The sequence below is a fragment of the Fundulus heteroclitus genome, chromosome 11, assembly GCF_011125445.2.
Source record: "Fundulus heteroclitus isolate FHET01 chromosome 11, MU-UCD_Fhet_4.1, whole genome shotgun sequence".
NCBI lineage: Eukaryota > Metazoa > Chordata > Actinopteri > Cyprinodontiformes > Fundulidae > Fundulus > Fundulus heteroclitus.
In genome coordinates this window covers 1,137,857-1,162,719 of record NC_046371.1, presented here as the reverse complement: position 1 = coordinate 1,162,719, position 24,863 = coordinate 1,137,857, and the positions used below count along the sequence as shown (strand labels likewise).

The 24,863-nt window shown below is 42.5% G+C and overlaps 1 protein-coding gene across 1 annotated transcript in view; it reads left to right on the top strand.

Annotated features, from left to right (window-relative positions):
• LOC110367374 (hepatitis A virus cellular receptor 1 homolog) overlaps positions 1 to 20,710 on the top strand; it is a 41,956-nt gene extending 21,246 nt beyond the window's left edge. Inside the window, exon 7 of the mRNA XM_036142697.1 lies at positions 18,206 to 20,710. Coding sequence (XP_035998590.1) covers positions 18,206 to 18,347 — 142 coding nt within the window. The 3' untranslated portion in view covers positions 18,348 to 20,710. The remainder of the gene's footprint in view (positions 1 to 18,205) is intronic.
• The last annotated feature ends 4,153 nt before the right edge of the window (positions 20,711 to 24,863 follow it).

Below are 24,863 nucleotides of genomic sequence, written 5' to 3'. Positions count from 1 at the left end.
ATTCCATATGTGTGCAGAGTGTGCCATTAAAAGAACGCCAGTGCTGGAATCATCCCTTTCAACTATTGTCCCAATATCGGCTGTTTGGGATGATATTCACCGGACAATACCTAACAGAAAGAGAGTTATTTATCAAACATTAAATAACTTAAAACAGTGTGTAATACCACAAAAATTGGCGTCACTGGGTGGGCGATCGTAAACACAGCTTGCGCTGCACACATATGAGAATATCACCTGTGACATTTTTTTTTTTTTAAATTTAGTCGAAAATCAACTGTACTACAAAAAGCTTAAATTTGAATGCTTCAATCAATCAAGTTGTTTGGTGTAACCAACAATCTGATAGTTGATTTAACTGTAAAGTTAATCTTACTGTCTGAATAAAATTTTGTTGCACATCTGAGTCCAGATGCAGTGAATTATCCTCATGTTTGCAAAAAACCACAATTCTTAAATGAAAAGCCCCCAGTTATGCATTTTCAAAATTAACTTCCAGTCAACAGGAGTCAGATGCTTCAATATCTAACCTAAGATCCTCTGCATATTTGTCTAATAAGAAATTCTAAGAGCTTATCTTGTTTTTTTGTAGAACAGATTTGTTTCCAGATTTAACTCCTAGTTAATCTGAGGTACCACCCTGTTTATGCAGAAAAGGGGTACATAAAGCTAAAATTGCTAATTTCCCTTTACAGAAAGGTAAGAAGCATAAGCTTAAAATGCTATTATTCCTTAAAAAGGTTAAGCATTGCACAAAATGCTAGTAATTCCTAAAGAAAGGTAAAACAGGCACTACAGAGCCAGTAATTCCTAAAGGTTTAGCATCTCAACACTGAAAGAATAGTGTTGTCATATGCCGCATGTTGAACAGTCAACTGCGTACCTGTTTCTACACACACAAATAAGAATTTGCAAAATGTGTATTTAAAAATACATGCATAGCTGGGCATGCAACGGACTGGATCTTGTTATTTTAAAAGCGTGTCATAACTTGTGTTTTGTCTTGTTTTAACAAGATGGAATCAGAACTTCTTACATCTGAAACACCTGCTGTGGACCAAGCAGGCATAGAGAGGCTGAAGATTGTCGTTGGTGACCTCATCAGCAGATGAGTGGAGTCATTTAAATAGTTTTAACCTTGCTGCATGTGATGAAAAGATTAAGGAACTAATTAACTTCATTGAAAACCCAACTAAAGACGCTCTGATTACAGATGTTCTTTGCTGGATCACCTTGTTTTTGAATCAGTGAAAATCCCAACTGAAAGTTAAACAGTATCTTAATAATCATCTTTATTGTCATTGCAACATACATTCCAATTAAATTTGTTCTCTGCATTTAGCCCATCCCCTTGGGGAGCAGTGGGCTGCCATTGTGCAATGCCCAGGGAGCAGTCGGGGGTTAAGGGTCTTGCTCAGGGACCCAGAGTGGCAGTGTGTGGGAGTTGAACTCAGATCTTCCAGGACCAAAGCGCAATGCTCTAACCACTAGGCCACCACTCCTCTATCTCTCCAATCTTTAGTCGGAAGTTGAGCATTAGATTGTTTTAGACAGAGTGCTGCCAAGCTTGAGCTCTCAAAGGCCAAAGTGAGGATGGAGGAAGCTGATGCTGAGTCTGAGGCGTGCATCTCACCAGAGAAGTAAGTCCTCCACCCTGGCTCTGCAGTTTCTAATGCAGCACCTAGAACAGAGCTAGTTTTTCCAATACGTAGAACAATCTCTAAATTTTGAGTTCACAGAAAGTACTTCCACAGACTCCATGGGGGGGGCTGAAGGCCTTAAAGAGTACCAGGTAAATAACTCTGCAGACACAAGTGGTTCAGATTGGAGGGATGAGCCGACATCACACCTGACTCATACCACCACCTGTCCTGACTCTGTGCCGCCCCCTAAGGGCCGAAGAGTAACACAGGTGGACCACACCAACCTAAGCCCCCACCACATGTCAAAGTTCACACCTTGGAAAACTCTCAATTAGATCAGGAACATTCTTCCTTACATCAAATGTTAGTTCACAGACCTCCGTCAGGTCACGAACATAACCAGTTTGACTTCCAAGGTGGTCCAGGTCAACCTCATAATTACGGTTTCCGTATTCTCCAACTTGAGTCCCTTGCTCAGGACATAGAACACTTCGACAAAGTGTTCTAACATTCATGATTATCGAACGCTGTCTTTTTGACCTACCCTTTTGCCGTTCTTCAAAAGGAAAATGAAACACTCAGAGACTATTACTATCGTTTAAGGAACGTTTATTCTCAGGGATGTAATTCTCCAGGTCCTAAAGAGGACCCACTTTTTAGGTCTTTGTTCCTTCATAATCTACATGAAAGTGTATGATATGATGTGACCATGCATTGCAGGGAAAATATTTTTTCCATGCAGAAGAAGCGCCGATATGCCCATTTTCTTTGGAACACTTGTTTGCATTTAGACAAAAGACAAAGCAAGTTTAGAGTCTTAATCCTTCACACAGGAAACAGACCTAAGAAAAGACACAAATTAATTTCTCCAGTGATCCAGCAGACCAAAGGGGTGGAGACAGGCTGCCACGAAAGCCTAAGCAGCCAGATAAAAATCAACCTTTTCACAATGCAAAACCAAAAGGTAACATTGGTATAAGGCGAAACCATTATCAAGGAATGATCACAAAGAACAACTGTGAACGTATCTGTAGAGATTTTCTCACGGACTTCACCGCGTGTTTAACAAAATTAAACAGTGAACTTTGGATCAAATCCAAAATCAACCCTGAAAACTTATCATGCCCCAGCGTATGATAAGGCTGAAAATAATTTCTAACACGGTTTGTTCTGTTTTAACTCTTTCTTATTGTTTTGGGACATAAGAAATTATGAAGATTAAACTACAGTTTTACGATGGTGTTTAGAAATTTTGGGTTTGAAATTTTGTGTATATTTATATATATTTTGATTAGGGTCAGTCATTTGCCAGACCTGCCCTAATCCTGCCAGAGAAACCTTCAAACTATAATTAATTATTTATAGTTAGGGTCAGTTCTCTGCCAAACATGCCTCAATCCCTCCCGGAGGCAAGCTTCTGATGGAATTGAACCTTCAATAAACTGTCTTCTCGTCCACAGGAGCCCAGTGACTCTTTACTGCTCCAGATAATGGCTGATGAACCTCTGAGTATCGGATCTCCATTATCAGATTTGAGGGCGATGTTGTGCCATCAAGCCATGAGGAATAAAATCAGACCGAGTTGGAAAAAAACGGAAATGTAACACTGTGACAGGCACACAGGGACTGCCTGTCACTGCGGGGGGGGGGGGGGGGGCACAGTATAAAGACTTGCTGTCCACAGACAATCGCTTTCTTGGCACGCTGTTCCCCAACAGCAGCTTTGGAGAGACAACCACACCGTGGAGACAGCCACCTGGTTCCGAATGGGTTCAGGTTGTGAAGACGCCAGAATGCAGCTAGAACAAGAGCAGCATTTACTGTATTTACTTTTTGCCCATGGTGTTTGATCAGAAACTGATTGATGGCGTCCCTCATTAGTCATGTTCACTAGGAATGAACCAGGACACGGAGAAGACCACCTGCTTTATGAGACCTCTGCAAGCAGCATGTGTAAAAGTGGCAGAGGTGGCAGAAGTGAAAGAACAGTAATTTTTTCCTTTTTTCCATTTTTTTATGTTACTTTTATTTGTCGCCACTAGTAGCCTTTTTGACATAAAGCTGACAGGACATGGGGTTGAGAGAAAGGGGGAAGACATGCAGCAAAGGTCCAAAGGCCGGGATTTGAACCTCCGAACACGGGTCGCTTGCTCTACCCCAGCACTGTCACCACGCCTCAGCATTATTTCCACTGAACATCCATAATAATATTCCATTGATAATAATATGCCTTTGCATGTAAGATTACATTTAAAGACTTTCAATAAGCTCCCATTTCTGAATTAAAATGCTTTTTATGGGTCTGATGTAATATTTTAAATGTTGTGTTTTCATTGGCTGTAAGCAGAAAAATCATCATAATAACAGAAATAAAGGCTTTGTGTTTATTTGATCTATATACCATGTTTCACTAAGTGAAGGAGTTACTGAATGAAATTTCAACAACGTTTTTATTTGAGATAACCTTCTAGTGTTTACATAAGGCAGATGATTAAATAGGTTAACCGACATAGCTTCCTATGGGGCTGAAGCAGATTATCAATAATAAAGTTTCTTTTAGTGATGTTATCCTGAAATGATAGGTTTCATCTTCATGCTACACAGCTCTGTAAAACAGTGATTGATGTTTAAGGTTTTACATAACAAAAAGGGTTAATTACCTATTAGTATTATAAACTTTTATCACACCATTTAACCTCTTGTGATGACAAATTTCAAAGTCTAAAAGCCATGACAAATTAAATAGCACAGAATGATTTGCTTATCCCAAAAAGAGAAAAAGGTCTGAGTTGAGGCTAAATCTACACGTATTTACTTATATATGGTATTTTAGTTCTTCTATTATCAGACACACAGTTTGTCAAGAACACATCTCAAATATTACAGCAGCAGACGTTCTTTAAGGTCCCAACAGGTGGTGAGAATGGTGTTCAAACCAGCTGATATATATATATATATATATATATATATATATATATATATATATATATATATATATATATATATAGCAGCTGGTTTCTGTGTGTGTGTAACTTTTTACTGTTTAAATATAACGCTTCCTTTAATGATTTATTTTATATCAACACTTTTCCGAGACTGAATTTCCCGGGATTTCCGCCAATGGGGTAGACAGATTTTTGATTGACCAAACTGTTTGGGCTTTACTCCAAGTTGTTCCGATGTTACTCCAACTGTCTCTTGAGTTGGAAACAGCGCCCCCATTACACTAGTGGCCAAAACATGTATTACATCCTTAGTGATGAAAACCACTACAGCAAATTAAAGGGAACAATAAACAAAGTTAAGCTCATTCATAACTTTTGAGACCGGGGTTCGATTCCCCAATAGGAAAGCACAACTTTTTTATGTTCAAATAAAGGTTAAGCGCTGGCTATACAGAGAAAGAACTAGATGTGTCTTTAAATTAGGAGTTATTACACAAATCAGTAAGTTCATGTCCCCATTTACACTTGAAATTAGCTATATGTGGGACACTATCAGTTATCTGTAAATATTTAAAACATTTAACATTTTTAACTGTTTTCAGCTCCTCAGTTTTCTCTGTTTATTGTGTTCCTTAACACATATATAAATCTGATAAAGATTTCAGTGAATTGAACAGTGACTAAACCACAAAGTGAATCATAAATAATTGCACTGAGGCAGATGATTTGATCCTAAGAACCGTTCAGTCAGCAGGGGATGGTCCATGGCTGCATAAATGATGCAGCTCTTTGTCTGCTGGTCTTTGACTTGAAGTATCTCTGGCGCCCCCCAGAGGACGGCAGGACAAACAGCCACTGTTTTAAATTTGTTAACCTCATAGCACAATTGCTTATGTACTGTTTTGTCTTATTGTTACAGTTTCATTAAAAATGTGATGTGCTTGCAGAAAAGTGTTTTTATTTGTTTTATTTGTTTTCCAAAAACGTTCAAATGTGACTCAGGCAGCGAGAGCAGGAGATGTGATCAAAGTGAACATCTCTGACCATCTTTTAGATATTTCTGTGTATGTCAGGTCCCATATCTGTCTGCTTCTACTCTGCTCTGCCGGACAGTTTGTATGAGGAGGAAACTTTAGCTGAAACGGGAAGGAAAAACACAGATTTTATAATTGTCTTTACTTCTCTTCCCACAAGTCCAGGCTACAGGGTACTTCTGCAGAAATTAGTTCAGCTGCTGCTCAGAAATGTCTGAGGAGGAAAAAATGCTGTGAACTCAAAGTCTGAGGTTCAGATAGAGGAAGCTTTTGAACACAAAGTCCTGAACCCACAGAAACTAACACAATGATACACAATGACAAAGTTAAATGTGATGCAAAAGGTCCTGCAAACAGTTCTCTGATTCAGAAAGAGGTAATGTTGCATCAATATTTTAAACTGTGGCTGTAAAGTTGGAAACCCTGTTTACCGGCTCTGCAGAGAAATGTTCAGACCCTGTGAGGAGAGACCCACTCTGAGCTTAAAGCTGTTTCTGTCCTCCAGGTATTTATTAATAAAGGATGTGATGAAAGTGAAGCATCTCTGTGGTTTAAACAGGAACAGATGCTGGGTTGGGTTAATGCTTCTGCAGCTAGAAGCTGTGTAGTAGAAACAACGATGAAGGCTTCCTCTCACCGTCCCTCAGTTCCTCTACTTCCTCTCAGACCACTGTGAGGTTGCAGCTCTCGTCACCCCGCCTCATGTGATGTAGTTTGTGTTTGCAGCTGGGAGTGGAAAGGTGCTGCTGAGTGATGAGAGTCTGTTCATCATGAAGGTCCTGCTGCTGCTGCTGCTCCTCACAGGTACTTTATGCTGGGTTCTAGTTGCTGTTTTTGTGGATAACAGTAAAAAATAACTTTTAGTTGTGATAACCTTTACAGACTCTGCTTCCTGTTATAGTTCTATTACAGAGCTGCCTATTTCTGCATGGTTTAAAGGAAGAGCTTTGCTAGACGTGGAGGTTTTTCTGTGTTTTTATTTCAGATGGTTGAGGTTCCTTCATTGTAGTTTTAGGTTGTTATAAATGAAGGAAACCCATCAGTCTCTGTTGGTTCTGAATCTTAAGGCTTGATAAGAAACAAGATTCTTTCAGAGAACAACAGCAGCTGGAGATAAATATCAGATCTGATTAGAGAAGCTCTGCTGCTTTAGTTTCAGCTCCAGGTCTTTCCTTTCAGACTTCATAGGTTGTTGAAGTCAATCGTGGCCAAAACAGGGAGCATAAAATCACATTAAACATCCTAAATGTAATAAACTGGCTTCATTCAGGCTGTTAACATGAGCCAAAGATTGTGTTATGGAGCGAGAGATGTAAATGATTTGAATTTAGATTTTAGTTGCTGGAACTGAAATGTGTGACCTCTAACTATTTATTTTCTGTTTTTCAGTGTCAGGATGTGACAACATCAGCGTTGTTGGTCAGACAGGTCAGGATGTGACTCTGAAACTGTAGCTATGATATAAAAACCAATGGAGCGTTGGGTGTTTGCTGGGGTCGAGGGGAGTTACCGAATAGAGGCTGCAGCAATCAGCTCATTGGTACAGGTGACTATAAAGGTAAAGAAGAGACCAGAGATTCCAGCAGGTATCAGCTACTGGGTCGACTGGATGAAGGAGACGTTTCTCTGACCATCCAGAACCTCACAGAGGAAGATGCTGGAAGATACGGATGCAGAGTGGCGATACTTGGACCGTTCAATGATCTGAAACATTATGTTGACTTGACTGTTGGCAGAGGTGAGAAAATACAGATTTTTAGTTTCCAAAAGCAGTTCCTCAAACACTGGACAGACCTGGTTAATTATTTAGAACAACTTAGAACAAGGTTTGAAATATTGTGAAGAGCAAAAAGTTCAGGATTCTGCCAGAAAGTTTGCTTTCCTTGAGAAAACCGTTGAGCTAAGCACTTAAAAATGCTGTAAATTTCTTATTTGAACTGAATTAGCTACAGCTCTTCAACTCTTTGTAAAGAAGAAACATATTTAACCTGAGCTGCAAACCTCTTTTTACTAGAACTATTTTAAACTTACTAAAGTTGGCTTATAAATAGTTTGAGGTTTCTGTTTGTTTTGTGTAATTGTACGTTGAGCGCTGTAGATGTGGGTTTAGATATCAGACGATATCTGTCTGTCTGATGCACGTTTAAATCTGATAACAATCGCACCGAAGCAAATTGCTCTGTAGAGGTTTTTCTGTCAGTACATCAATATGTTTTCCATCGTGTGTTAAGATTTGTTATTTAGTTTTAAATGGTGACGTTCTGCAATAAAAATCACGTAGTTCTGGTCACACAGGGGGCCGCCGGACCCTTGAGGAGTTAAATTATTGCTAAGTGACTTTTTAGGGTTTATTTCCCACATTATTCTATGATTATTCAACAAATCATGAATCAGTCCACTCTTAAACATTTTTGTTTTAACTTTGCTTTTTCCATAAATCTGTATATTTTTTAGCATAAGATGAAGATCAACCGTCTTTGGATGAAAGAAAAAGACACTTTCTGTAATAGTTGTTCATAGAAAGTTTAATTTCATTTTTCAGTGGTAGATCAGAGTTGTTGTTGCTTGAGGTAAAGACACCACTGACTCTCCCACACCGTGTGTCTCTGACCTGTCTCTGTCTTTCAACCCAAAGTGTTTCCCCACAACTGATATTACTTCCTTTTTGTTGACTAAACTCCACCACTGCTACTGCTACTGCTGCTGCTGCCGTAAATGCTTGTCATGTTGCTCTTTCACCGGTTTTGGTCGTTTCATGTCAGAGTTTTCCTCCATACAAACGTTGCTTTCTACCTCTGGATGTTTCCTACTGACCGTGCATCAATGCTCAGCCGCCGAGGCAGCAGTCAGCAACCTTTACAAACCTTCAGTCCAGCTAAGCAAAAGTTGCTTATAACCACAAAGCTACACGGCCCTTTTAAAACAAAAGGCCTTCATTTTACAACATCTACTCCATGATATTTATTTTGAGTTTTGTATTTAAGCAAAAAGATGTTTGTCTCTTCTGCCCTTTTCTTTACCTGCACTGACCTCACAGGGAGGACCACTCGCCTTTTAGCCTAGCACGAAGTATTTCATGTCTGCACAGAACACCCGTCTACTGAGGGCAAATGTTTGTTCTTTTACTCTAAATCAAGAACCGACCTCAGAATTACCCTCTAGTGGCTGCATTGACCAAATTCAAGAAACGCATCAAAAACATCCAGGCAGCAGGTTTAGACCTAATTTAGGGGGCCAGGTTTTTTTTATTTAAACCAAAAAAAAGCATTTGAGACTAAATTTGCTGTGATTGAGACGGAGCCCTGATAATTCATGCTGACGTTAACGAGGTTCTACTGTGTTGGTCTCCAGGTCTGCCTCCATCACCTCCACCAGAGACACAGACGCCCACAGAGAGACCAGATCCTAATGGGACCACAGGTACAAAGAGTTCCTCCACCGCTCAGAACCAAAGCAGACGGAACCGATGAAGGTTTCTATCAGAGAACCAGCTGAACTCTGGGTGTTTACAGCAGAGCTCAGCGTCCAGCTTGGTTCCGTCTGAGGAAAGTGTGAAAATTTTACATCATTGACCGTTTTTAAAACAGATCACTGATTCTATGAAGCAAACATTAGATCATGTTTGTCCTGTTGTTTGTTTGTTTCTGCATGAACCACTCGTTGCCTCTTCTCTGTCATGGTGGTGCTGATGCAGCGGTTCTAAAAGCTCCTCTTTCATTTCCTCATCCAGCAGATCTCATGACCACAGAGAACCTCCTGACTTCCTGCACTGACAGCGGCACCACAGCTGAGGTGAGGGAACCGTGACGTTAGCCTCAGAGACAGAACTGCCAGTAAAGTCCGACACCTTTATTGATGTCTGAAGTGTTGCACAATGTGTGAACATCTGATGTAATGAACAATTACAACCTGGATGTCAGATAAACATCACAGCAGCCATAATGTGTTCCTGTCCGTTCAGTGGTGACAGGTGTCTGCTGCTCTACCTCAGACTGAAACCAACATTTTGACTTTTCTCACCGTTAGATCAGTTTTCTGTTGTCTCAGAGAGAACGGATGTAGAATAGCTAATGGCAGAAAATCTGCCTCTGGCGCCACCTTTAGGATGGAGGCTCTACCGGTCCACACATGGCGAGGGTTTATTCATCAAACCTGCTCCTAATTTAAACCAAGGCTGTTTTTAGAGCCTGTTCTAAGAACCGGTTTGTTTTTTCTCAGCCAGAGAGGCGGATCAGAACCACGTTGTTCTGTCAACAAACTCTCTTCCAGTAAATCTAAAGGGTCTGAACATAAACAGCCGTTTATTTCAGTTAAACTGGAGACGTTCTTAGAAACAGACTTTCATACATCGACACAGATCTCTCAACCTTTAGGCTGGAACACAACTTCTCTACTGACTGAGACCCAGTCGGCCATGTTTGTCTTCCAGAACCTGTTAGGTCCTCCCTCTGCTGCACGATGGGCCTCTGTAGAGGACCACAGGACCGGACTGATAGGTTTATTTTAATCTCCTAACCTTAAAGAGAAAGACCAGACAGACAGTGTAAGTTTCACAACCTCTTGCAAAAGGGGGGAGAGAGAGACGTTAGAAATCTAACCGAACACCAAGGTGTCTCTGCTCAAATACATCAGTACGTCCCCTTGCAGACCTTTTTATTTCATGCAATTAGGATGCAGTTACATTGTCACAACACATTGCATTGTTACAACACATTGCATTTGACATAATAGACAGTCATAATCAATCAAACCAGTTCTAGCTAGCACATGATCTCCTTTGTGGATGCAGCAGACATGAGTTCCTCTCACCAAGGGTCAAATGAGCATTTTATCTCCACACAAACATGTCCACAAGCAGAGAGCAACAAGACTATAAGTATATAACATGGTAAATGATTAATGAATCCAACACGAACCACACTCCACAATTTTGTGTAAACTTTATTCAAACACTGTTGGAGGGAAATTAACTTGAAAAAGACTAAAAAAAAAAAACGAGACGATATAAAGTGGATTCTCTTTATCAGCCAGCAGGAGACCCTTTATTCATAAAAACACAAGTTGCACATTCACACTTCCATTCTACAGAGGTCCACACATTGCAAGTCTCGAGCCTTTTTATATATATAATATAATTTACATGGATGTGTTGCTGGGGTGTTAAAGTCACATATCACACCAGATGTTTCTTATCATTTCTGGACAGAATGCTTCTAAAACTGTTCTACTGTGAAAAACAGGAAATTGCCAAACATTAATCACCCTTTATATCATTAGGAGGAAGTTTAACTCAACTAAGTCCAGTTGTTTTTACTTTAACCCTACTAACACTCTGGATCTTTACAATCTCCCATAACACGTTGTCACGTTTAGATGCAAGCTCTCATTTACAAGAGAAAGCTGCTTACAGATCTCTGCTGTCCATCCTTTCAGTCTGGATCTAGAAGCTCCTGAAGCGTCATTCATGTTAAAGATCAGAGTTTGGGTAAAATCTACCCAGACCAGAAGGAATGCTGCATTGAATTTGTACTCAGAAGTCGGAATATTTGAACTCGAGCTGGAAATCTCAACTGGAACAGCCCAGAAACCCAGAATTAGGAGTCACAAAGTCAGCAGGACCAAACCCGACTTCCACATTCAAGCAACTTTGAGTAAAGCTTCATTGTTTGACTGTTTTTAGCAGTTCTCTATTATGTAACATTTAGTCAGTCGTACATGTTATACTTTTCGGTGTTTATGAAACAGGATATTTCAGCTCTGATAATATGCGCAAAATGCCACATAGAACAGTGTTGTTGTTCTTTCTTAAATAATGATTTTGCAATAAAATGTTACTTTAAAACACATGACTTTGGTGCGATTATCAGTCAACGCTGAAGGGCGGGGCCACAGGGAGCAGCAACCAATGAGAATGCTAAGCGCTCCAGGTTAAAACCTTAGAGTTATGCTGCATTATATTTGCAGTCAGAAGTCAGAAATCCCGGCTTCCAATCAGAAAAATTAACCGTAACAGCCGCTATAGTCATTTTTTAGGGCTGATTATCGGATCCAATATGGCCGCTCCTCGCATCAACAACAGGAAGCTGTGATAAAACCTGTTTGTTTTACAGACACAGTTGTAGGAGTGCGTCTAAAATAAAGTTTACGTGTAGCGGCTGCAGCGCTGGGCCCCCAGGTGATATGAACAAAAGAACAGCTTTCCTGGTCGTCGCCATATTGGAATCCTAAACTTTTGTTTTTATGTTGCAACTGCTTGTCAAGACTTGATGCAATCAACTGGGTTCCCCTGGATAGAAATTTTCTTTTTTGACCAATCTGTATAATCTGATTGAATTTGACTTTGGAAGGTGCCTTGAGAGAAAATGTTTCATGAGTTGGCGCTATATAAATAAAACTGAACTGAATTGAATTGAAACATGGTTTTGTAACTGCAGTAGTCAGAGGGCAGCCGGTCAGGATGTTTTAATCAGCGTTTAGAAATCAGACAAATATTAAAACATTTGGTTGCTGGTTTAACTCTGCAGATCCTCTGATGTGTGGCTGCATTAACCTGTATTAAAATGAAAATGTCTTGCCATATTATTCCTTCAGTTCAGGTCTGGCTTCTGGCTTCGTTAATGGATCCAGTTCAGTTTGTTGGGAGGATTTATTTCACAGAGGAGCAGCAGCTGAACAACCTGAAGCGTCTTTCTGAGCAATAACTGAGCAGATCTCTGAAGGACCTGAGCTGATGGACGCTTCATGTCTCTGTTTGCAGCGTCAGCAGGAAGGCAGCAATCTGGTGGTGGTTCTGGTGTGTGTTCTGTTCCTGTTGGTGGTTCTGGTCACAGCAGGCGTGCTCTTCATTATGGGTGAGTTTGCTCTGACTGATTCAACAGCAGCAAGAATGTCTGTCAAAGACAAATGGTGAAAATGTGTGAAGTTTTGAAGGGAAATGACTTGAAATGACTGTTAATCAGTTTGGTTAAACTGTGGAGCAGCTGAATCATTGAGCTTCCTGTAAAACATCACAGCAGGACTTAAACTTCCTCATAAAGACTCAGTTTTATTAACGAGACGATCATGTTGTTATATTATCAAAATTATATTTACTGAACAGAAATGAAACCAATAAAAAACAATCCTGACTGCTTTAGCATTTAGCAGCCATATGATGATCAGAGTGAGCAATTCTGTAAAAGTAGCAGGTTTTCTGCTCCAGAGGATACAGCTGTGGGGTTTAACACAACATGACCCTGACCCAGTCTGGCTGCTGGAAGGGTTTAAAGTTAGCAGAGCTGAATCTGGAGGAAGGACCAGACTTCTGGGACTATGTCCTCTGGACAGAGGAGACCAGAAATGTTGGACCATGGTGGACAGAACCAGATACAACAGATCAGCACCAGAACAAGTCATGACCGTGTCTGTTTATCAGGGGGTTCCAGAGTCAGATGTTTGTCCATCTGTCGAGCAGCTGAAGACAAAAACAACTACGTTACAAGCTTCTGTGTCATGGTTTGGATTTAGGTCTTAGGCTTCATCGTTGTTTAATAAATGGTCAAAGTTAGAATCTGATATGTTTTACACCTAAATTTCCGTAGTTTAAAAATCTGATAAAGATCAGATTGGTTTAAGGTGACCTGGTGGTGAGTTGGCTCCGATGGCGGGGGAGGAAGCCGGTCCGACCTGGCAGGCCCAAACGCACTGTGAGGGTTTGCTGGGAACGTCTGGCGGAGTCCCCCGTGAGACGGAGCTTTAACTCCCACCTCCGGGAGAACTTTAAACACGTCCCGAGGGAGGCGGGGGACATTGAGTCTGAGTGGAGCAGACTCATTGTCTGGACGAGGCAAAAACTCGGGCGTGGGAAGAGTTCGGAGAGGCCATGGAGAAAGACTTCCGTACGGCTTCGAAGCGATTCTGGTCCACCATCCGGCGTCTCAGGAGGGGGAAGCAGTGCAGTACCAACACTGTTTACAGTGGGGGTGGTGTGCTGCTGACCTCGACTCGGGACGTCGTGCGTCGGTGGGCAGAATACTTCGAAGACCTCCTTAATCCCACCAACACGTCTTCCATTGAGGAAGCAGAGCCTGAGGACTCTGGGTCGGGTTCTCCCATCTCTGGTGCTGAGGTTGCCGAGGTTGTTAAAAAGCTCCTCGGTGGCAAGGCCCCGGGGGTGGATGAGATTCGCCCTGAGTACCTTAAGGCTCTGGATGTTGTGGGGCTGTGTTGGTTAACGCGGCTCTGCAACATTGCGTGGACATCGGGGGCAGTTCCTCTGGATTGGCAGACTGGGGTGGTGGTCCCCCTATTTAAAAAGGGGGACCGGAGAGTGTGTTCCAACTACAGAGGAATCACACTCTTAAGCCTCCCTGGTAAGGTCTATTCAGGGGTTCTGGAAAGGAGGGTCCGTCGGATAGTCGAATCTCGGATTCAGGAAGAGCAGTGTGGTTTTGGTCCCGGCCGTGGAACACTGGACCAGCTCTATACCCTCAGCAGGATCCTGGAGGGGGCATGGGAGTTTGCCCAACCAGTCTACATGTGCTTTGTGGATCTGGAGAAGGCATTCGACCGTGTCCCCCGAGGGATCCTGTGGGGGGGTACTACGGGAGTATGGAGTACCGGACCCTTTAATAAGGGCTGTCAGGTCTCTGTACGACCGGTGTCAGAGTCTGGTCCGCATTGCCGGCAGTAAGTCGGACTCGTTTCCGGTGAGAGTTGGACTCCGCCAAGGCTGCCCTTTGTCACCGATTCTGTTCATAACTTTTATGGACAGAATTTCTAGGCGCAGCCAAGGTGTTGAGGGGATCCGTTTTGGTGGCCTTAGGATTGCGTCTCTGCTATTCGCGGATGACGTGGTCCTATTGGCTTCATCAGGGCGTGATCTACAGCTCTCACTGGAGCGGTTCGCAGCTGAGTGCGAAGCGGCCGGGATGAAAATCAGTGCCTCCAAATCCGAGACCATGGTCTTGAACCGGAAAAGGGTAGAGTGCCTTCTCCGGGTTGGGGAGGATGTCCTGCCCCTAGTGGAGGAGTTCAAGTATCTTGGGGTCTTGTTCACGAATGAGGGGAAGATGGAGCGGGAGATGGACAGGCGGATTGGTGCAGCGTCTGCTGTGAAGCGGGCGCTGTACCGATCCGTTGTGGTGAAGAGAGAGCTGAGCCAAAAGGCGAAGCTCTCGATTTACCGGTCGATCTACGTTCCTACCGTCATCTATGGTCACGAGCTTTGGGTCGTGACTGAAAGAACGAGATCCCGGATACAAGCGGCTGAAATGAGTTTTCTCCGTAGTGTGTCTGGGCTCTCCCTTAGAGATAGGGTGAGGAGCTCAGTCATCCGGGGAGGACTCAGAGTAGAGCCGCTGCTCCTCCACGTCCAGAGGAGCCAGTTGAGGTGGCTCGGGCATCTGGTCAGGATGCCTCCTGGACGCCTCCCTGGTGAGGTGTTCCGGGCACGTCCCACCGGGAGGAGGCCCAGGGGAAGACCCAGGACACGCTGGAGGGACTATGTCTCTCTGCTGGGAACGCCTTGGGATTCCTCCTGAGGAGCTGGCCCAAGTGGCTGGGGAGAGGGACGTCTGGGCCTCCCTACTGAAGCTGCTACCCCCGCAACCCGACCCCGGATAAGAGAGAGAGGATGGATGGATGGATGGATGGATGGATGGATGGATGGATGGATGGATGGATGGATGGATGGATGGATGGATGGATGGTGAAATGCTTAAGCTGACAGAGGGTGTACTTTCTTTTTTTGCCTTTTCATTGATGAATGAACCATGTTTTAAATGTGATTCCTGATGTTTTCCTGTCTTTGCAGCCAGAAGATGGAGGCAGCTAAAACTGTGAGTGTAGTTAAGTTTCTCCGTCTGTCTGAATCATTTGTCCTGGTGCATTTTTACAAACTGTTTCTGTCGTTAAGACGTTGGTGGTTCTTTAAACCAAACTGCAGACTCACTGCTGATGATTCATGACTCTTTATCACAGTTTCCCTATCTGGAAACTGAATATCTTCATCTCAGCGTCATCGTCAAACCGCAGTGGCGCCTGAGTCGGCTAAGAACAAAACTTGGAGATCAGAGAAAACGGCTGAAACCACAAACCTCACAGCAGGTTTCAGTTCAGCGTAGCCAGGTGTCATTTAACCTTGCTCAGCTGCTGCTGTGAGAACTGGGCCTCCAGGGCCTCCGGGGCCTCCGGGGCCTCCGGGGCCTCCGGGGCCTCCAGGGCCCTGCATCACACAGATAAAACATTATTAACAGACGTCCTGCTTCAGAGCCAGAACCTTCTGCCCTGACCAAGCTTTATGTACAGCTTTGTGTTTATATTTCCTCATAAACATCTTTGATTAAGAAACGTTTACCCACAAACAGGAGGTCTCACTCTGAGCTAAATCAGAATAATCTTCTACCATCTGCTCTCCAGACTTTCATCTGTCGTATCAATTGGTTCTGTTAAAGGTTTCCTCTGGACTTCGGCTGCATCCTGAACAAAACCTTGACCCAGTACTGCCTGAATCTATTAACAGTTATATAATTAAAACTTGTCTCTTTCCTGTCCAACAGGATTGCTGATGTTATTATGAGCCCAATCAGGCCCAATTTGTGCTTCCAACAGAACCCTCCTGTGTTTAATAGGCATCAACAAGGATTAATTACTGCTTTAAATGCAACACCATGGTTGCATTTGGGTTTTAGGCGAATTGGTCTCAATTTTCTTAAAAGAGGTTAAACTATGTTCCACTGTATGGAAATTATAAAGTAAGGAATATAAAATCAGCCATTTTTCATGTTTAGTTTCTGAAATCAACTGAAACTCTGCAGCAGCATCTTTTGTCTGTATGATTCAGACCCTTTAGTGACTGAAGTTTACAGAATTAGAGATTTCCTTTTCTGCAGGAAACAGAAACCTCAAAGGTTTTCTCTCTGACTCTGAGCCGGTCCGGGTATCAGCATTCAGCTGAAGCAAACGGGTTTTTAAAATGTCACAGTTTAAATGCTAGATGAGACCCGAAGCACAACAAGACCACCAAAAAGGTGACGAGTTAACCACAAGCTGCAGCTTTGCTGCCTTTGCAGAAACAGAAAGGAGAGAAGATGAGATGACCTTCAATGTTTCGCTGTTTAACTGAAATCAGCCACAAAGTGACCCAGTTCTCGTGCCTGGGTCCACGTTTGATTTAAAGATTCACGTGATGAGTTTTAGATTCATGAAATGATAAAAAACAGAGTTTGGTCTGGAGGCTTTCTAGGTTTTACTCTAAAGAATCTGATTCTGTTATAAAAGCAGAAAAAATGGTCAAATTCTCATGCTGTCTAATTTTGCCAATTGGAAGCATATATATAGTAAAGAGAATTGGTCCAAGGACTGAACCCTGTGGTACTCCACAGGTGACCCTAGAGTTTGAGGAAGATTTATTATTAACATGAACAAACTGGAATCTGTCCGACAGATAAGATTTAAACCAGCCTAATGCTTTCCCCTTAATCCCCACAGTATGCTCAAGTCTTTCTAGGACCATTATGGTTTACAGCTCATTAAACCCAAAATTATACCAATGAAAAGGATTTTAATCCATGTTCTGAATAGTATCTGCTCTCAGTACTGGGTCTGGGCTCCATTTTACATCAGTTCATCGTGACATGGAGCAGACCCGCCCGTTGTTCTGCTGAGGTGTTCTGGAGGCCCAGGTTGCTTAGATAACGGTCTGGAGGTCATCTGCATTGTTGGTTCTGGTGTTTCTCGTCTTCCTCTGGACAATAACCCATAGATTCTCTATGGGGTTCTGTTCAGGCCAGTTCACAGGTGTTACTGAGGTGATTAGAGCAGGTATTGGTACCTTTGGCTATGTGGGTTGGTACCAAGTCCATCCCTCTATCATCTATATCACTTATCCGGCCAGCAGGTTGGGGTTCAGTCCTGGTTTGACACCAGGAATGACGCCTCTGGAGCTCATGTCCTGGATCCGTCTGGATGTGGAGGTTCATGAAGCTCCGCCTCCAGCTGCAGTCCGAAACGTGGCAACCTCCACAAACCTTTAAATGGATTTTTAACGTCAGGAGCTCTTGAACCCTTGACTCCAGCTGTCAATCCTTTCGAGGTCTTGGTTTTCACTGTTTTTCTTGCTTCATTTCCTGCCTCACTTTTTCCTTCCACTCAACTTTCCAATAATATCCATAGAAACTGCGTTCTGTGAACAGCCAGCTTCTTTAGCAACGACCTTGTGAAGGTTTTCTACTGAAGAACTGTCCAGTCCGCAGGTTTCTCATAGCAGAGCTTTTCTGTATTAAAACAATTTTTAATGTTAATATTCTAATTTCTTAACAAACTGAATTTGAGGTTTAGGCAAAATAAGCAACAAAGCACTTAAAATAAATTGCTGTTTGTATGTTACTAATATATGCAAATATACATTTTTTTAATTACAATCAATTAACCTTTCATTAACATTCAAGTTTATTTAAATTTACCAGAGCAGCAGCTCCTTATTAAAGCACCATTTACCATTTATGTGTCTCTAGATAAACTGATGAGGTGATGATGTTGGAGTTTTTTGTAGTTAATCCTGTTGAAACAGCTGAGTGATTGGTTGGTTCTGGTTCTGTTTCAGGCCTCAGCAGCACCAGGTCCACTTCAGCTCCACCGCCTCCACCCTGCAGCTGGAACATCGAGACTCAGCGGTGGAGAACGTCTATCAGATAGATGGAGGAGATCAGATAGCAGAGGGAGGCGATTACGAGGTCTGCCCCTGAAGCTCAGAGGCTCCGCCCACGCACCGTGAAGCTCCGCCCACTTCCTGCAGCTGATTGGTTGTATTGGAGCAACATGAAGGAACTAAAACACCTCAGAGGCTGTTAGCATTTAGCAAACAGCTTCAAATAAACTTCTTTAACTCAGGAGAGGAAACATTTAGAAACTGTTTCTGTTTCTCCTGGAGTCAGATTTACTCTGAGGACGTCGTGAGGATTAACGAATCAAGGATGGCAGAAAAGCTGCAACAGGAGAAGAGAACCATCAGCATTAGAAAGCATCACCCATTCAGTCACGTGCTGCACTCATTGGATGTTTATGCTGGATATTAACGTCATATAGCTGGGGTTTGACACTATCCATGATTTATATCCCAGTTTTTACACTTCATCACTGTAGTAGTGCCGCTCTAACAGGAATCTGGACCCTGACCTTCATCCCCACCAGCAGAACAGAACCTTCCTGTAGCTTCTCCTCACAGCAGAAGGTGTTTTTCACCAGATCAGTTTAGCTTTACTTTAACCAGAACCGGCACCAAGCTGACCTGGGTCCAGTTCAGAAAATGATGCAGAACACCTGACCCGTGTTCAGGGTCGGTGACTGAACCAGCAGCTTTTTAAACGCAAGACACGTTCACTAGAGAAAACACTCACATGAAACTGTTTTAGGTTTAAAATAAATATGGAGCACCAGAGGGGAGGAGCTACATTCTTCTTCTGCTGAGTTCAGGCCCAGACGGGCCTCAAAAGAACCAGTTCAGCTGATGTTGGCTAAAGAACAGCCGCAGGGATCAGAATAAAATGTTCACGGCTGAGCAAATAATCACAGCTAAATTATTCACCGTTTGACGAGAACAGCAGAGACAAACTTCATCATTTTATCAGAACCAGAACCGTTCTCCAGACAGACAACAGAACCGTTCTCCCTGTAATTATCATCTGACTGAAACTCTCTGCTGGGCCGGAGTGATGCGTTCAGGCGCATTCAGAGAAACTGAACTTGTTTGATGCAGATCGGCTGAATAGGCTGAGAAAGTAGGGGAGAATTCTCCGGTACCAAGCGTAACCGTCTCAGGTCTTATTGGACCGATGGCGGCTGCTTTGTCTCGTTCAATAATTATAAATATGAGCGAATTTATATCAATTTGTTCACAGGTCCGTTCTCCAGCCCAGATTATGCAATACTAGACATCTCCTTCCCTACGGATGCTGATGAAGCAACTTTATATCTAGGTGTCCCTGCAGAACCGCAGTAACACTGAGTGGACGGGTCAGAACTTTCTCCCTAAATGAACCTTTTACAGTTATAAAAAAAAACATCCTAAAATGCGACCTAGTGACTGAGACCTCCAGTCACGGTTCTGCATTAACCGGGCTGCGTCTCATTGGTGTCACACATGGGTCCGGTTCTGATCCACCTCCTACGCAGTCTGCCATGGTCTTCAACATTTAGGTCAGGGCTCCAGGTTTTTAATCGCTTTAGATTGTTTTCTCTGAGGAGACGTGAAGAAAGTGTAGAAAAAGGTACATATTGTATTAATGCTGTGATTTAAAGGCAGTTTTTAAGGTTTAGGAAGTTCTTTGGGCCTCTGAATGCGGTGCTGTGGGTCCAGTAGCAGTGGAGACGTGGTTCTGACGTCTCTCAGCGTGACATGATCAGGAATAATCAGCATGCCTGGTTTGTTGGGCAACGCCGTGTGTGTGTCATCATAATCTGATGCTTGGTCATCATTCCCCCCCCGACCCGAAGGCAGAAATTCAAACTAAAGTCGGTGCCTCTGACAGAAAGATGATTCACGCTGCGAGGCTTTAATGCCACAGACGGTGAATCATAAACTGAGAATTAAAAAGTCAGACCGGAAAATGTTTCCTTTTCTAAGAAATGTGCAGCAGATCCTGTTCTAACCTCACAGTTTCGTTTCTTTATAGAAAATCTCCTTCCATTACTCACATTGTTCTCCTCGTAATTCCTCCTCTTTTCATCCCAGCGTCTTTAATTCTCGGCTCTTTACGTTTTCTCTCTTTCAGATTTAATTTTAGTAAAGATTTCTGTAGCAACAGATAAAACCATCTGAAAAGTTTCACTTGCTTTAATTTCAATTCAATTCAATTTTATTTACATAGTGCCATTTTATGAAACATGTCATCTCAAAGCTCTTTACAAAGTCAAATTCAATCAGATTATACAAATTGACATTCACATTTTGGCAGATATTTTATTGAAGACTAATGAACCGAGAGAATATTCTATTATTTTTGCTGATTTCATTCAATGGTCACTTCCTGTGGCTCCAGCTCACTTCAAATGTGGAAGTAAAATGATGTTATGCAAATAAAGATGTAAATTAAATAAACTGGAGGATTTATTTGTGATTTATTTTAAAGCGCAGACAGGTGGTGTGTATTAATACGATAAATTATTACGATAAAACCAGGCTTACAGCATCAGGGGAAAAGGAATCAGGAAGACGGCGATGAGAAGATGCATGGATGAAGATGGAGGACCTGACCACTGGTAACGGCTGGGCTGACATTTATGAGAGGTGTAGCAGGTGGTGTTAATTACACAGGTGAGGAGAATGAGATCTAATTAACAGAGGGAGGCGGGCAGAGAACTGGCAGAGCAGAGAGAGAACTGAGTCTAACAGGGAACAAGATAATGGGGAAATATCTAAACTAAGAAGGAAGAGATCTAACAAAAACAGAAGTTTAATCTAAAGGTGTGATCACATTGCACGTGAATATCAACGTTGATGAGTACGCCATGCAGCTTATGGCGACACTATTCTTTCAGTGTTACGATGCTAAACCTTTAGGAATGATTCTTTAGGATTTAGTAGCATTTAGCGCACGGCTTAATCTTTTTAAGGAATTGCTAGCGTACTCAGCTTATGCCTCTCACCTTTCTGTAAAGGGAAATTAGCTATTTTAGCTTTATTAGAACCCCCTTTGCAGAAAAGCAGGGTGGTACCTCAAATTAACTTGGAGTTAAATCTGAAAATCTGTTCTACACTAAACAAAATAAGCTTTTAAAATGTCTCATTAGACGAATATGCAGCAGATCTTCTAACAACTCCTCTGGACTGGAAGTTAATTTTGAAAATGCATAAATGTGGAAATTTAATTTCTAGAGGCCTAAACATCTGTCTTCTGGACCCTCGACATTATTTCAAATCTCCGGTTTTAGTTTAGAGAGCCTGAGTTTTATCCACCTTAGAGAACCGCTGTCACTTCCTGAACTTTGTCACTTTAGAGCCACAAGCGACAGCATTTTACAGGTTTAATGTGACAAACCAACACAAAGAGGAGCAGAGCTGTGAGGAGGAGGGCAAATGATTCACGGCCTTCAACACTGCTGACACATAAACATCTGAAAAGTGCGGCGTACACGTGTTTTCATCCCCATTTAGTCAGAGCATCACAGCTGTTAGTCGTGCTCTCCGTGGATCGGACCTTCATGGAAGAAAGCCAGAAGAGGTTCTGTTTGCAGAGCCAAGCAGGAGACACAGAAGAACTCTGGAAGAAGGTGCTCTGATCAGAGGTCCAACATTCAAAACGGCATGTGGAAGAAAGCTAACGCTGCCCCACTCCCACTGTGAAACACGGTGGTGGCAGCATCATGCTGTGGGAAGCTGGTCAGAGCAGATGGGAGGATGGATGGAGCAGAGGTGAACCTCCAGCTCAGCAGCCAGAGATATTATGGGATGGTTTAGGTCAGATTCATGGGTTAGAATGGCCTAGTCAAAGCCCAGACCCTAATCCAACAGAGAATCTATGGTAAGACTTAAAGGCTTTATGTTGACAGATGTTCTCCAACCTGACTGAGCTGCAGATGTTTTATAACAAAGTGAACCTGCAGCCACTGGTGGTTCTAACAGGTTCTGGCTCAGGTTGCTGATTGTAAGTGCACGCCACACTATTCAGATTTTTATCTGACAAACAGTAAAACCAAAAAAAAAACTTGAGGAAGCTCCTCCTCCTTGGATCGGACCTGTCCAGAACCTCCTACAGATGAACTGAGACCTGGAGGTCAGCACCTCTGACCGGTTGTTGTCCTTCCAGAACCGCCATCCTGCTGAAGACACCACAGGGAACCGTGAATGTAAGGACCAGGTTAGACGTTCTGGTCAGAACATCCATGCTGGACCCGACCTTCCCAGCAGAACTCTGCCCTCTGTGGCTCATCATCATTCCTTTATGCCTCCAGACCGGACCATCCACATGATGAAAAAGAAAGCCAGAACCCTCGGGCCAGAACACCCTGAGCAGTCCACAGCCCTAAACACTAGACTATGAGGCTCTGGGAGTTCTGGAACCCATCAGAACTTGTTTGAGACGCAGCAGATTTTCTATTGGACCGGTACGGGCCTGAAGGTTCTCCTTTACTGGACGACTGTTAGTATCTCCTAACACCTGCAGCCCAGGAACATCTCACTGAGCTGCAGCTTCAGGTGTGTTCTGACCCAGATGGTTACCTGCAGCTTGGTTCTGGTTAAAGGTCCATTCTCCAGACTGATATTTCTTCTAAATGTCCTTCTGCTGCTCTTGGTGCCATTTATGACCCTGTTTTATGTCTGCTGCCCTGATCTTCTCCAGTTTTCCAGATCCAGAACTCCGGTGGTCCGGTAAAGCGGTCCGGGTCAGAACTTCTCTGACAGTCTCTTGTCCCCAGGCTGTTGTGCCTTCTGGTGCCGCCCCTGCTTCTCCTGGCAGGCAGTGTCTCCCCCTGCTGGACGCGCTGGGCTGCGTCCATCCAACCATGTCAATCCATACATAGACATAATATAAGAGTAGACGCGTCATTGGGCGGGTTCTGCCTATGCTGCGATGCGTCAGAGCGTCCGCCATCTTAAATGTGGCAAATCTGCAGTTACTCAGTCACTTAACCAGTATCAGAGGGACTTTAATCTCTGAATATACTTTGTATTCGTAGTATTTTTTTTTCTTGTAATATTACAAGTTTATTTTCGTATCCCTTTAGCTTCATTCTCCTGAATTTATTCTTCTAAAGAATAAAATATTTAAAATAATCTAACCTGGCCCTATTACTCCAGGAGTGAAATAATTCTGCAAACTGTGATTATTCTGGAAATGTTCCCCCTTAATTCTCATAATATGATGTTTTTATCATAACATTATCACTTTTGTGTTTGTTTGTTTATTTTTACTTTATTGACCTAGGACTTTTTTTTCTCATATTATTAATTTTACCTCTTTAATACTCCCCCAAAAAGTCTGTTCCTAAAGGTTCACATGTGACACAATTTTATGAAATAATGAAGACCACAATGTTTAGATTTAACAAACTGATCCTTATATTCATAACACATACACACACAAATATATACATATATATATACATATACATATATATATATATATATATATACATATACATATATATATATATATATATACATATATATATATATATATATATATATATATATATATATATATATATATATATATATATATAGATAGATGTAAAGCGGTGCATAAATGTTCCAAAAGGGGGTGCTGTTTTCTGCAATTCCTGGCACTACCGCAATTCTAACATGTTTGTCCTGCTGGGGACACCGTAGTGCAGGGGATTTTTTTGTGCGCGAACGCTGTATTCCTTACAGTGTGTTAGTGATGGCGAGATGAAGCCTCATGAGGCATTGAACCACTCAGCCAACTGGTTCGAGAAAAGGTTCATTTCTTGACGGTTCATGTGCACACAGCACCACCTACTGGCAAGTTGTATAATCACAGCCAGCTGTATCTTAACACGTGTGATGCATATCATTTTTGTCTATTATGGTTCTTGGGAATGACTTCACAGAAGGTGTAGGACGAAATCATTTGTCTACATAAATTTTGTAAACACATGTGTACAATAAAATATTGTTTGAATGTATTCTCTGTGTGTAATTATTCCCAAAATAGTAGTGACATGATATGGCATGTTGTGTAATAATGTTTTTCTGTGACTCTAGAAAAATGGCATGGGCTTAATCAGGCAGAGGACAATGAAAGTGCTTGTGGAACTAGGCAGGGGTAGTGAATAGGCTAATGCTTGTGTAACTTGGATGATTTCATGCATTTTTATTAAGAAACAACAATTTCTCCACAGTTTTTGGTTTCAAATGATTTCTCTTTTTTGATACTACTTCTCCAACCTTTGAAAAGACACGCTCACATGGCACAGATGATGCCGGGGTGCATAAATAAATAAGTGGCACTTGCACTGTGCAAGTATGTACAGATTGGGGTACTGTGACCGATGATTAGCCCAGTACTATACGGTCCCACAGTTTCCCATCAGCAGCAACACTGAAGCACACAGAGGTTCCCGCTGCGTCTTTACGCACGATCCAGCTGCTGATGTCTCCTCTCTTTTCAGCTCAATGCAATTCTAGACAGTAACAGTTTATAACCTATATCACCTTTCACAGCAACAGGTTTCTCATCTCAGTCGACCAGACAAATCTCTATTGCTCTCCTCAGTGCGCTCTGGGCGGTGAGGTGGGAGGA